Source organism: Sapajus apella, unplaced genomic scaffold (assembly GCF_009761245.1).
Source record: "Sapajus apella isolate SASKATOON/1434 unplaced genomic scaffold, GSC_monkey_1.0 scaffold10, whole genome shotgun sequence".
Taxonomy (NCBI): domain Eukaryota; kingdom Metazoa; phylum Chordata; class Mammalia; order Primates; family Cebidae; genus Sapajus; species Sapajus apella.
In genome coordinates this window covers 37,075,247-37,087,224 of record NW_022436950.1, presented here as the reverse complement: position 1 = coordinate 37,087,224, position 11,978 = coordinate 37,075,247, and the positions used below count along the sequence as shown (strand labels likewise).

Below are 11,978 nucleotides of genomic sequence, written 5' to 3'. Positions count from 1 at the left end.
GTTTTGCCCTGTTGGTCAGTCTGGTCTCAAATTCCTGACCTCAGGTGATCCACCCTCCTCGGCCTCCCCAAGTGCTGGGATGACAGGGGAGAGCTACTTTTAAAAGCTAGTAATATTGTAACAACAATGCTGAAGATTGCAATGGTAATAGTAGTTGTATACTATTTCTACTTAGAAATGGAGATTATTCTATCTTAATTTAAAATGGTAGAACTTAAAATGGATTTGTGTATACAAATATTTCTCATTACCTTGGCTGAAAATAAACGATTAAAAGTTTGAGACAAATGTAAAACAGAAAATGTAACAATATCTCTAACTTTTTATTCAGATTGTCTTTGTTAGCAATGTTTTCTTCAAGATGTTTTTGCACAGTTGGGAATATAGTGGTTTTGTCATAGTAATGGTTTTGTCATAACATAGTCTTTGAAGACCTTTGTGTGCTCATGAATTGTCCTGATTTTATTAGATTTCCTTTGTTACTTTAACAGTGGTGGTAGTATTTTTAAAATGTGCCAGTTTTATTACCCAAATGTTATCTTCAGATATATTTGCTTTTCAGTTAGAAAAAAATGTGAATTTTACTCATAAGTCATATCCCCTATTTGATACATATCCTCTTAAAAATGGCAAACTTTGTTATGGTTAACAGATTCTCTGGACAATTTGAAAAAAATTAATCAGTGTTTTCAGTATAATCGTGAGACTTGGTGAGATGTCTTTCCACTATAAAGCTTCATGATATACACAATTAGAACTGTTCTCTGTGTGTGTGTGTGCGTGCGTGTGTGTGTGTGTGTGTGTGTGTGTGATTTTTGTTGTTGTTGTTGAGATGGAGTCTCATTTTGTCGCCTAGCCTGGAGTGCGGTGGTGAGATCTTGGCTCACTGCAACCTCTGCCTCCCAGGTTCAAGCCATTCTCCTGCCTCAGCCTTCCAAGTAGCTGGGACTACAAGCACGTGCTACCATGCCTGGCTAATTTTTTGTATTTTTAGTAGAGATGGGGTTTCACCATGTTAGCCAGGATGGTCTCAATCTTCAGGCCTTGTAATCCACCCCCCCTTAGCCTCCCAAAGTGCTGGGATTACAGACGTGAGCTACCACGCCCAGCCAAAGATATGTTTTCTGTACATTAAAAAGGAAAAATTAGAAGCAACTTAAATATCAGTGAGGGCAGAAATAATGGTATATTCTTACAATGCAATTCTAGGTTGTTAAAAGCTGTTTAATACGGGCCAGGCACTCGGGAATAAACTGTCTGACCAGACTAGATCCGAATTCCATTCAGCTGTTAAATGGGCAATTTGAACTACGAATGTGACCAAAAATATATGCAGGGTAAGAAAACTAGTTGTTTATTTTAGTGAAAGAAACAGCTTCTACCACCCTCGTTTTACGTGTATGGTTGTACTTGAAGGATGCAGCTTTGTATGCCTAGCCTGTACCATTTAAATAAAGCCATTTAAACATTTTATTGCAGGTTCTAAATGAGAAGAAACTTCAGGAGGTTGATAGTTTATGGAAAGAATTTGAAACTCCAGAGAAAGCCAACAAAATGTAAGTAATATTGAAATTAATAATTTAGAAGTTAACATTTAGGACTTATTTTATTATTTATTTATTTATGTGGTGGAGTCTCACTGTCACCCAGGCTGGAGTGCAGTGGCCCGATCTCAGCTCACTGCAGCCTCCACCTCCTGAGTTCAAGCACTTCTCCTGCTTCAGCCTTCCCAGTAGCTGGAACTACAGGCGTGTACCACCACACCCAGCTAGTTTTTGTATTTTTAGTGGAGATGGGGTTTCACCATGTTGGCCATGATGGTCGTTATCTCCTGACTTCATTATCTGCCTGCCTCAGCCTTAACAAAGTGCTGAGATTATAGCTGTGAGCCGCTGCACCCAACCTAGTGTAGGTCTTAAATATTTGTATTTTTCTGTGTATTTAAGGGATCACACTAGCATCTTTCCTTACCAGATAAGAAAACCTTGCTTAAGATGACACTGTGGCCAGTGTGGTGGCCTACACCTGCAATCCCAGCACTTTGGGAGGCCGAAGTGGGTGGGTCATTTGAGGTTAGGAGTTCAAGACCAGCCTGGCCAACATGGTAAAACCTCATCTCTACTAAAAAAAAAAAAAAAAAAATTAGCCAGGCATTGTGGTGCTCTCCTATAATCCCAGCTACTCTGGAGGCTGAGGCAGGCGAATTGCTTGAGCCTGGAAAGTGGAGGTTCCAGTGAGCTGAGATGGCACCACTGTACTCCAGTCTGGGTGACAGAGTGAGACTCTATCTTAAAAAAAAAAGAAGACAGTTTTAGGCAAATAGAAGACGAGTTTTCTTTCTTAAAGGGTTATATGCTTTGTGGGGTTAATCAGATTCATTGTTGCCAATGATGTATTATTGTTGGAACTGAGTCTAAGTGATCTAACTCTATTCGTCACTACCACTGAGACAACGATGAGTCAACTGTATGTTTCTTTCTGTATAAAATACTACTATGAGGTGGGACGTGGTGGCTCATGCCTGTAATCCCATCATTTTGGGAGGCCAAGGCAGGCGGATCACTTCAGCCCAGGAGTTCAAGACCAGCCTGGTCATCGTAGTGAAAACCCATCTCTACCAAAAACAGAACTAAGCCGTGTGTGGTGGTTCATACCGATGGGCCCAGCTACTTGGCGACTGAGGCTAGAAGATCCTTTGAGCCCAGGAAGTCAGGGCTACAGTGAGCTGTGATTGCACCACTGCATTCCAGCCTGTGTGACAGAGTGAAGTGAGACCCTGTCTCAAAAACGGAAAGAGTGGTGGGTAACAAGAAAGAGATCTGACAATAAGCTTTTTTTTTTTTTTTTTTTTTTTTTTTTTTTAAAGAGTCTAGCTCTGTCACCAGGCTGTAGTTCAGTGGTTCGATCTCGGCTCACTGCAACTTCCTCCTCTCTGGTTCAAGCGATTCTCCTGCCTCAGCCACCCGAGTAGCTGGCATTATAGGCAAGTGCTGCCTTGCCCAGCTAATTTTTGTATTTTAGTAGAGATGGAGTTTCACCGTGTTGGCTAGGATGGTCTTGATCTCCTGACCTCGTGATCCACCCACCTTGGCCTCCCAGAGTGCTGGGATTACGGGCTGACAATAGGCTATTTTTTAATGGCATTTGTATAGAATAGACAAATGAATATCCTGAGATTCTTAACTTAAAAAGGTCACATTTTTTTCCTTGGGTCAATTCTGTGCTGTATAATAAAGCCATCTCTGTACAGCTTTATGCAACAGGGGTTTATGTTAATAAAGCCTCAGAATCTTTACTGTTGGCCCAAGTTTCATTCAAAGCCTACAACTTTCTCTGTAATAGTCTAAGCATTGCTAGCCTAGCAATTAGATAAATATTAATTTTGGCTGGGTGTGGTGGCTCCTGCCAGTAATCTCAGTACCTTTGGAGGCCTAGGCAGGTGGATCATACGAAGTCAGTAGTTTGAGACCAGCCTGGTCAACATGGTGATATCCCATCTCTAAAAATAAATAAATGAGAAAAACTATTAATTTTATGAAGAATATCTAACATTGCCCACAATACACAATGATAGGCATGTTTCATTGGTGTGTGCTTTGGAAACAGTCATGCACTTCTTTCTAAGTTACATGGCTTTTGAATCATTGCACCCTCTCCCACCCATAACATGTTTCTCTCTTTTTTAATTCTAGAGTAAAGCTAAAACACTTTGAGAAATTTCAGGATACAGCAGAAGCATTAGCAGGTAAAGTAAAAAACTAGAAGCTTGCTTTTTAAAGTCTTGGCCATTTGTTTTTTTTATTAAAAGGTTGTTTGCTTCAGTTGCCTGAGTTAATTTTATTCAATGTTGTCAATGATGCATTCTTATTGGAACTGAATTTAAGTGATCTGACTGATTCGTCACTACCACTGAGACAACATTGAGTTAGCTTTTTTCACCATAGGGCTGGTTCTCCCCCATGTGTGAGGAGAGGTGAGAAGTGGTTAAGTTGATCTCCCTGTGGAAACCAGCAACATAATGCTGAAGCACAATTCATTACAAGGGACCAAGGTAATGTGGTCAAGTACACAGCTCTCTGATCATTTTAACCCAAGGGTAGAGTTGTAATCCTGAGAACAGCCAGGATTCACAGTTGAAAAGAATAATTTAAAAAACTTTTCTGAGGGTATAGATTTTTCATTCAAAAAAGCTATCAGTATTCAAAGTTATAGGGAAACTGATAGAGGTTTTATTTGTAAAAGATACAGAAGAATGAATGACTCATAGTCAACTAGATTTCATCATAGGACAACAGACATAAAGTGATAGGGTTTATTTACTATAAACAGATTTTTTTTTTAAGTGTTAGGGAAAACAGAGCAGATATAAAACTCAAATCATTAGATTTTCAACTGTCTAAATTCTCTATCAAATCAGCCAACTATTTGGTGGTGTAATTTGAAAATGAAGGACTGTGAGGAAGAATATGGCTTAAAGCTGGACAGAATATAACAGATACAAATAATGTTGTTAAATAGCCGCAGGTTAAAGGTACAGTTTTTGTGTGAAAATCAGGAATCCAGCCAAACATGCTGGAACTTTTAACATGCCACCCTAACCTTGGCAGAGGGGTAGGCTGAAGGAAGACCCATAGGCCAGTTTCTTTGTTTTATAAATATAGTTCTGGGCCGGGTGCGGTGGCTCACGCCTGTAATCCCAGCACTGTGGGAGGCCGAGGCGGGTGGATCACGAGGTCAAGAGATCAAGACCATCCTGGTCAACATGGTGAAACCCCGTCTCTACTAAAAAAAATACAAAAAAATTAGCTGGGCATGGTGGTGCGTGCCTGTAATCCCAGCTACTCAGGAGGCTGGGGCAGGAGAATTGCCTGAACCCGGGAGGCGGAGGTTGCGGTGAGCCGAGATCGCACCATTGCACTCCAGCCTGGGTAACGAGCGAAACTCCGTCTCAAAAATAAATAAATAAATAAATAAATAAATAAATAAATAAATAAAGTTCTTGGGCTGCTTCACCAACCCTTCAGTAATTAGAGTTCTATACAGCCATAGAGAACAACTGTGGTAATATTAACTTGGAGAATTTTTAAAAATGTAGCCTGTTCATTACAGGTTTAAGTATGAGTAGAAATTGGTAAAATTTCAAGCAAGATTGTATTGGCTGTATTTCAACTCTAGGGGGCGTAGTTGACATAGACTGGGATGTGAACAGTTCCTACTGCAGATGGAAATACTGCAGTCCCCCTGATCTCAAGTAGCCTATTTGGAGTGCGGTGGCAAAATCTTGGCTCACTGCAACCTCCACCTCCCAGATTCAAGCAATTCTCCTGCCTCAGCCTCTTGAGTAACTGGGACTATAGGTACACACCACCGCATCCAGTTAAATTTTGTATTTTTAGTAGAGATGAGACGTGAGCCACTGTGCCTGGCCCATAAGATCTTTAATGTGCTTGGGATATTTCTGTCCAGTCCCTATTAAAATGTATTAAATGGACAGGTCACCTTTTACCCAAACAGGTAGCAGGTTTTTACTATTAATAGCTAATATATTGAGCACATACTGATTGCCAGATTGCTTATCATTTTGTAATTGTTATTTGATCCTTGAAAGAATCCTGTGACGTAGATACCATCATCTCTGCTACAGATGATAAAAATTGAAATTTGAGCAGTATTTCTGGATTCTTCTTCCTAGCTTCTTTGTGTTATTTAAAGTAATGTACAGTAAGGCTGGCACAGTGGTTTGTGCCTGTAATCCCAGCACTTTGGGAGGCTAAGGCAGGCAGATCACCTGAGGTCAGGAGTTCAAGATCAGCCTGGCCAACGTGGTGAAACCACGTCTGTACTAAAATTACAAAAATTAGCTGGGTGTGGTGGTACACACCTGTAGTCTCAGCTACACTGGAGACTGAGGCAGGAGAATTGCTTCAACCTGGGAAGCAGAGGTCGCAGTAAACTGAGGTTATGCCACTGTACTCCAACCTGGGTGACAGAGCGAGACTCCATCTCAAAAATAACATAAAATTAAGTAACGTACATTAAATGGACAAAATGCCATCATAGCTGAGAATTTAAAGTCAGACACCCGTCAACCCCCAGTCTAAGCTCCATGAGGGCAGAGATTGTTCTGCACTTGCAAATCCCTAGATTCTAGTAAAGTATATGGCTATAGAAGGTTTATGATAGACATTTTGGGGGAAATGGATGAAAATAGTAAACTCTCAGGAGTCTTGTCACAGAAACAATTAAAGTGCCTTTTCCTATTTGTTTTCACCAGACAATTGAATGAACATCAGCTTATTAACAGAGCAGAATCCTTTCCTAGGAGTTCATTTCTCACTGCCTGTTGTAAGGCCGTTTTCCTTTTTTTTTTTTGAATAAAGATGGGATTTCACCATGTCGGTCAGGCTGGTCTTGAACTCCCGACCTCAGGTGATCCACCCACCTTGGCCTCCAAAGTTCTTGGATTACAGGCGTGAGCCACTACGCCCAGACTATAAGGCAGTTTTGACATGATAGAACCACAACTTAAAGGCTGTAGATGTCACTGTACATTTTAAGCCTCATAACCTTAGAATTTGATGAGATCAGGCGCTGTGGCTAACACCTGTAATCCCAACATTTGGGAATCTGAGGTAGGAGTTTGAGATCAGCCTGGGCAATACAGCAAGATTCCCTCTCTTTTTTTTTTTTTTTGAGATGGAATCTTGCTCTGCACCCAGGATGGAGTGCAGTGGCACCATCTCAGCTCACTGCAGCCTCCGCCTCCTGCGTTCAATTGACTCCTACTTCAGCCTCCTGAATAGCTGGGATTACAGGTGTGCACCACCATGCCTGGCTAATTTTTGCATTTTTAGTAGAGCTTGGGTTTTACATTGCTGGCCAGGCTAGCCTCGAACTCCTGACCTTGTGATCCATCCACCTTGGTCTCCCAAAGTGCTAGGATTACAGGCATAAGCCACTGCGCCCAGTTTTTTGTTTTTGTTAGGAGATAGAGTCTTGCTTTGTGACCCAGGCTGGAGTGCAGTGGCACAATCTCGACTCACTGCGTTCTCCTCCTCCTGGGTTCAAGCAATCATCCTAGGAGGCTGGCCTCTGCCTCCCAAGTAGGTGGGATCACAGGCAGTGTCACCATGTCCGGTTAATTTTTTTGTATTTTTGAGTAGAGACGGGATTTCACCTCTTGGCCAGGCTGGTCTCAAACTCCTGATCTCAGGTGATCCACGATGCCTGGCCATCAATTTCTTTTTGGGATGGGGAGAGGAGGGGTGGAACAGTCTCATTCTGTTGCCCAGGCTGGAGTGCAGTGGCACAATCTTGGCTCACCGCAACCTCAGCCTCCCAAGTAGCTGGGGCTATAGGCGTGCGCCACCATGTCCAGCTTTTTTTTTTTTTTTAGTGTTGGGGTTTCACTATGTTGGCCAGGCTGGTCTCGAACTCCTGACCTTATGATCCACCTGCCTCACCTTCCCAAAGTGCTGGGATTACAGGCGTGAGCTACCACACCCAGCCAATTAAAAAAAAAAAAATAGTCTGTTGGGGTGTGACATTGAATTTGTATTGGTCTCAGACGTTCGTATATGCTATTTGCATGAAAAGGTTTATTTTTATTGTTGATTGTGTTTTCAACTTGCAAGTCTTAAAAATCGTCATGAGAAAATTTGGGGCCAGCCAACATTTGGATGAAGTTGGAAGAATACTATGAGATGCTAAGAAATGGCTAGTAGTGGAGCTAGAGGAAAGATTCAGTTTCCCTTATCCCTGCAACCATCCCTATAGATATTATCCTTTAAAATATATATATTATGTACAGTAGTTAACAAAGTTTTTATAAAGGGAAGGTGCTAATAAATGTTAGAATGCATATAGAGTGGGTTTTTTGTTTGTTTTTGAGACAGAGTCTCACTCAGTCACCCAGGCTGGAGTGCCTGGCTAATTTTTTGTATTTGTAGTAGAGACAGGGTTTCATCATGTTGGTCAGGCTGGTCTTGAACTTCCGATCTCAGGTGATCTGCTCATCTCGACCTCCCAAAGTGCTGAGATTACAGGCGTGAGCCACTGCACCCAGCCCTGACACGTGTACTCTTAAGATACAAATTTTAATCCCATGACAGTGCATGCAAAAAAAACACACACACACATTTTAAATAACACTGGATTAAAAGTAGATATAAAAGATTGAGAATTAGAAACAAAGTTGAATAAATTTTTTTTAAATTGTTGGGATTTTAAAACTTGTAAGAAAAAAATGAAAGGAAGACTCTTATTAGAAATGCAGATTATGGCCCAGCACAGTGGCTCACACCTGTAATTCAGCACTTTGGGGGGCTGAGGCAGGTGGATCACGAGGTCAAGAGATCAAGACCATCCTGGCCAACATGGTGAAACCTGCCTCTACTAAAAATACAAAAAATTAACCGGACATGGCGGCACGCGCCTGTGGTCCCAGCTACTCAGAAGGCTGAGGCAGGAGAATCACTTGAACCTGGGAGGCAGAGGTTGCAGTGAGCGAGGCTCTGTCTCATAAAAAGAAGGAAGGGAGGGAGGGAGGGATTTTGAATGAAGGAATCTTGGATAAAATTCAGTAGGTTAGTACCCAACAAAAGTGGCTGGAATGCTAGCTAGGTGTAGAAACTCCTGAAAGACCCGATGTGGTGGCCAGATGCTAGCTTAATAGACCTTCCTTTCTTTCTTTTTTGAAACAGAGTTTCACCCTTGTCACCGAGTCTGGAGTACAATGGCACAATCTCAGCTCGGTGCAACCTCTCCCTCCTGGGTTCAAGCGATTCTTCTGCCTCAGCCTCCTGAGTAGCTAGGATTATAGACATGAACCACCAGCTCCAGCTAAATTTTTTATTTTTAGTAGAGATGGGATTTTGGCATGTTAGCCAGGCTGGTCTCAAACTCCTGACCTTAGGTGATCCACTGGCCTCAGCCTCCCGAAGTGCTGGGATTACAGGTGTGAGCACCGAGCCTGGCCCAAGCATACTTCTTTTGTTTTTTTTGTTTGAGACAGGATCTCAATATTGTCACCCGAGCTGCTAGAGTAGTGGTGTGATCACGACTCACTGGAGCCTTGTACTTCCTGGGCTCAGTTGATTCTTCCCAAATCAGCCTCCCGACTACAGCCACGTGCAACCACGCCCAGCTAATTTCTGTATTTTTACTAGAGAGAGGGTTTCACCATGTTGCCAAGGCTGGTGGTACATGCCACCATGCCTGGGTAACCCAAGCATACTTTTTTTATTTCAGTCAAATTCAGATAAATATCAAAAGAGGTGTTAGTTCACGTGGGTACGGAAAATGGGAGTATAGGTCTAAGAAAGGATAAGAACTATAAAGTAGCTGATTTAGAACTTGCCAGAAATACCAGCAGTCTCAAAATAGAATAGGTAGCCTTTGCTACTAAGTTTTACATTGCTGGAGGTATACAGGCAGAAATACAAGCAAAGATAAGGCCTCCACTCAAAACATGCTTATGTTGTGGCAGAACTTTGAAAATGATTAAACTCATTTTTACTAGTTTTAACGTGATTCTAGGGTATTTCAGGCCAGTCTATCTAAAATGATAAAGGAAAGTGAATCTTTCTTCCCAAAAAGATTGTTTCTTTTTTGTTTTGTTTGTTTCTAAGATTTCATGATTCTCTCTTGAGTTCATGAGAAGATTCTTGTGACAGGGAAAGAAACTCTGGACCTGATTTAACCCCTGGCTCTGTAGCAGAAATGAGGGTGGGAAGATTCAATGAAATTGTGAAACATGTAACTTATAAAACATTTATCTTTTCATTTCAGAAATAACATTAAATTCAGGCCCTTTGAAAGGCCTATTTTATTTTTTTAAATGTCAAATAGGGCAAGCTCTCAAAAATTTGAGAGTTAATGCTTTTGTTTGTTTGTTTGTTTGTTTGTTTGTTTGTTTTTTCCCTGAAAAGCATTCACAGCTCTGATGGAAGGCAAAATCAATAAGCAGCTGAAGAAAGTTCTTAAGAAAATAGTAAAAGAAGCCCATGAACCATTAGCAGTAGCTGATGCTAAACTAGGAGGGGTCATAAAGGTAAAGTCATGATTTTTTTTTTGTCATGCCTGCTAGTCAAATCTCACAGCATACCAACTACAAAGCCTAGCGTTTGTAATAAGTTGCTTATTGTAAGTTCTCAGTACTTGGTCTTTTTTCTCTAAGCTACATGATTTCCCCTAACATCAGCTGAACTTAGCAAATATTATAGAAGATATAGAAGAACAATAAATGGTAAAAATTGGCTTTAACAAATCTGCTACCCATGTATCATGCTAGTGTTCTATGTATTTCCTGCCATATTTTTGTCTAGCCACATTTTTTTCAATAAAAATGGGATCCTTATATTTTTTAAAAATGTATTTATTAGAAAACTTTAGTAGAGGTGTATTGCTAGAGATAAAATGTGAGAGTGGAAAGAAAGTCTAGGAAAATAGCCTCCTAAATACAGAAAAAGAACAATTCAAAAGCCAGGCCTGTAATGCAGTGGTGCAGTCTCACAACTCACCGCAGACTTGATCGCTGCGGTTCTCAAGCAACCCTCCCTCTTCAGCCTCTCCAGTAGCGGGTACTACAGGCACATGTCACTGTGCCCGGCTAATTTTTTATTTTATTTTAGACAGAGTCTTGTTCTGTCACCCAGGCTAGAGTGCAGTGCCACAATCTCCACTTGCTATAACCTCTCCCTCCCAGGTTTAAGCGATTCCCCTGCCTTAGCCTTCTGACTAGCTGGGATTACAGATGCCTGCCACCATGCTCAGCTAATTTTTTGTTAGAGATGGGGCTTCACCCAGTTGGCCAGACTGGTCTTGAACTCCTGACCTCAAGCAATCCACCATTGGCCTCCCAGAGTGCTGGGATTACATGCGTGAGCCACCATGCCCATCCTGTAATTTAAAAAAGAAGTTAAATAACAGGTAGTAAAAGATCTCCTTAAACCAACAAACAAGGAGACTACTTGGTCAAATTATATTAATCTTTTTATAGCTTTTAATTTATATAGCCAGGCTACTTTCTGGAAGCTTGTGTCAGTTTTTACTTCCACCAGTGATACACTCAAGTATTCTACATATACACTAGAAATTATACTTTTTGTCCAACTGAGAAGTGCATATATTTAAACCAGTGCTACTTTAATGTTTAAGGAGTAATTTTAGGCTGTATGCTGTGACTCCCGCCATAATCCTAGCACTTTGGGAGGCTGAGGCGGAGAATGAGGTCAGGAGTTGGAGATCACCCTGGCCAACATGGTGAAATCCCATCCCTACTAAAAATCTAAAAATTAGCCAGACATGGTGGTTCACACCTGTAATCCCAGCTACTCAGGAGGCTGAGGCAATAGAATTGCTTGAACCTGGGAGGCAAAGGTTGTGGTGAGCCAAGATCGCACCACTGCACTCCAGCCTGGTCAACAGAGTGAGACTTTGTCTAAAAAAATAATAATAATTTCAGAAAAGTTTGCTTTTCTTTTACTTAATATATATGTTCTTCTTGTAGGAAAAGCTGAATCTCAGTTGTATCCATAGTCCCGTTGTTAATGAACTTATGAGAGGAATTCGTTCACAAATGGATGGATTAATTCCTGGCGTAGAACCACGTGAAATGGCAGCTATGTGTCTTGGATTGGCTCACAGGTGAGAATTACTGGAAAATAAAGTCAGTTTATTTTTGTTTATAAGCAGTTAACATAGCACTGTTCTAAGAATGTTACAAAGGCTCTTGTAAACTTCGTCAGAACCTTATGAAGAAGATTCTAGTAATATCCTCATTTATAGATGAAACTGATCCCCAAGGTCAATAAAACTTGTAAGTGGTAAAGCCAGGATTTGAACTCAGGCCGTCTTGCTCCATTGTCTGGATTCTTTTTTTTTTTTTTTTTTTTTTTTTTTGAGATGGAGTTTCGCTCTTGTTACCCAGGCTGGAGTGCAATGGCGCGATCTCGGCTCACCGCAACCTCCGCCTCCTA

At 41.2% G+C, this 11,978-nt stretch overlaps 1 protein-coding gene and 2 non-coding genes across 5 annotated transcripts in view; all 3 read left to right on the top strand.

Annotated features, from left to right (window-relative positions):
- Positions 1-11,978, top strand: part of NOP58 (NOP58 ribonucleoprotein) — a 49,215-nt gene that overhangs the window by 5,959 nt on the left and 31,278 nt on the right. The window contains exons 2-6 of one of the 3 annotated variants that reach the window (XM_032278635.1): positions 1,480-1,556; positions 3,693-3,745; positions 3,945-4,051; positions 9,930-10,051; positions 11,510-11,646. In XM_032278635.1, the coding sequence (XP_032134526.1) occupies positions 9,944-10,051; positions 11,510-11,646 (245 nt within the window). In that variant the 5' untranslated portion in view covers positions 1,480-1,556; positions 3,693-3,745; positions 3,945-4,051; positions 9,930-9,943. The remainder of the gene's footprint in view (positions 1-1,479; positions 1,557-3,692; positions 3,746-3,944; positions 4,052-9,929; positions 10,052-11,509; positions 11,647-11,978) is intronic. The other 2 variants (XM_032278633.1, XM_032278634.1) reach the window with 2 other exon arrangements.
- Positions 2,375-2,460, top strand: LOC116552060. The gene has a single exon (XR_004269185.1). It is a non-coding gene; the product is annotated as a small nucleolar RNA SNORD70 (small nucleolar RNA).
- LOC116552059 lies at positions 3,841-3,925 on the top strand. The gene has a single exon (XR_004269184.1). It is a non-coding gene; the product is annotated as a small nucleolar RNA SNORD70 (small nucleolar RNA).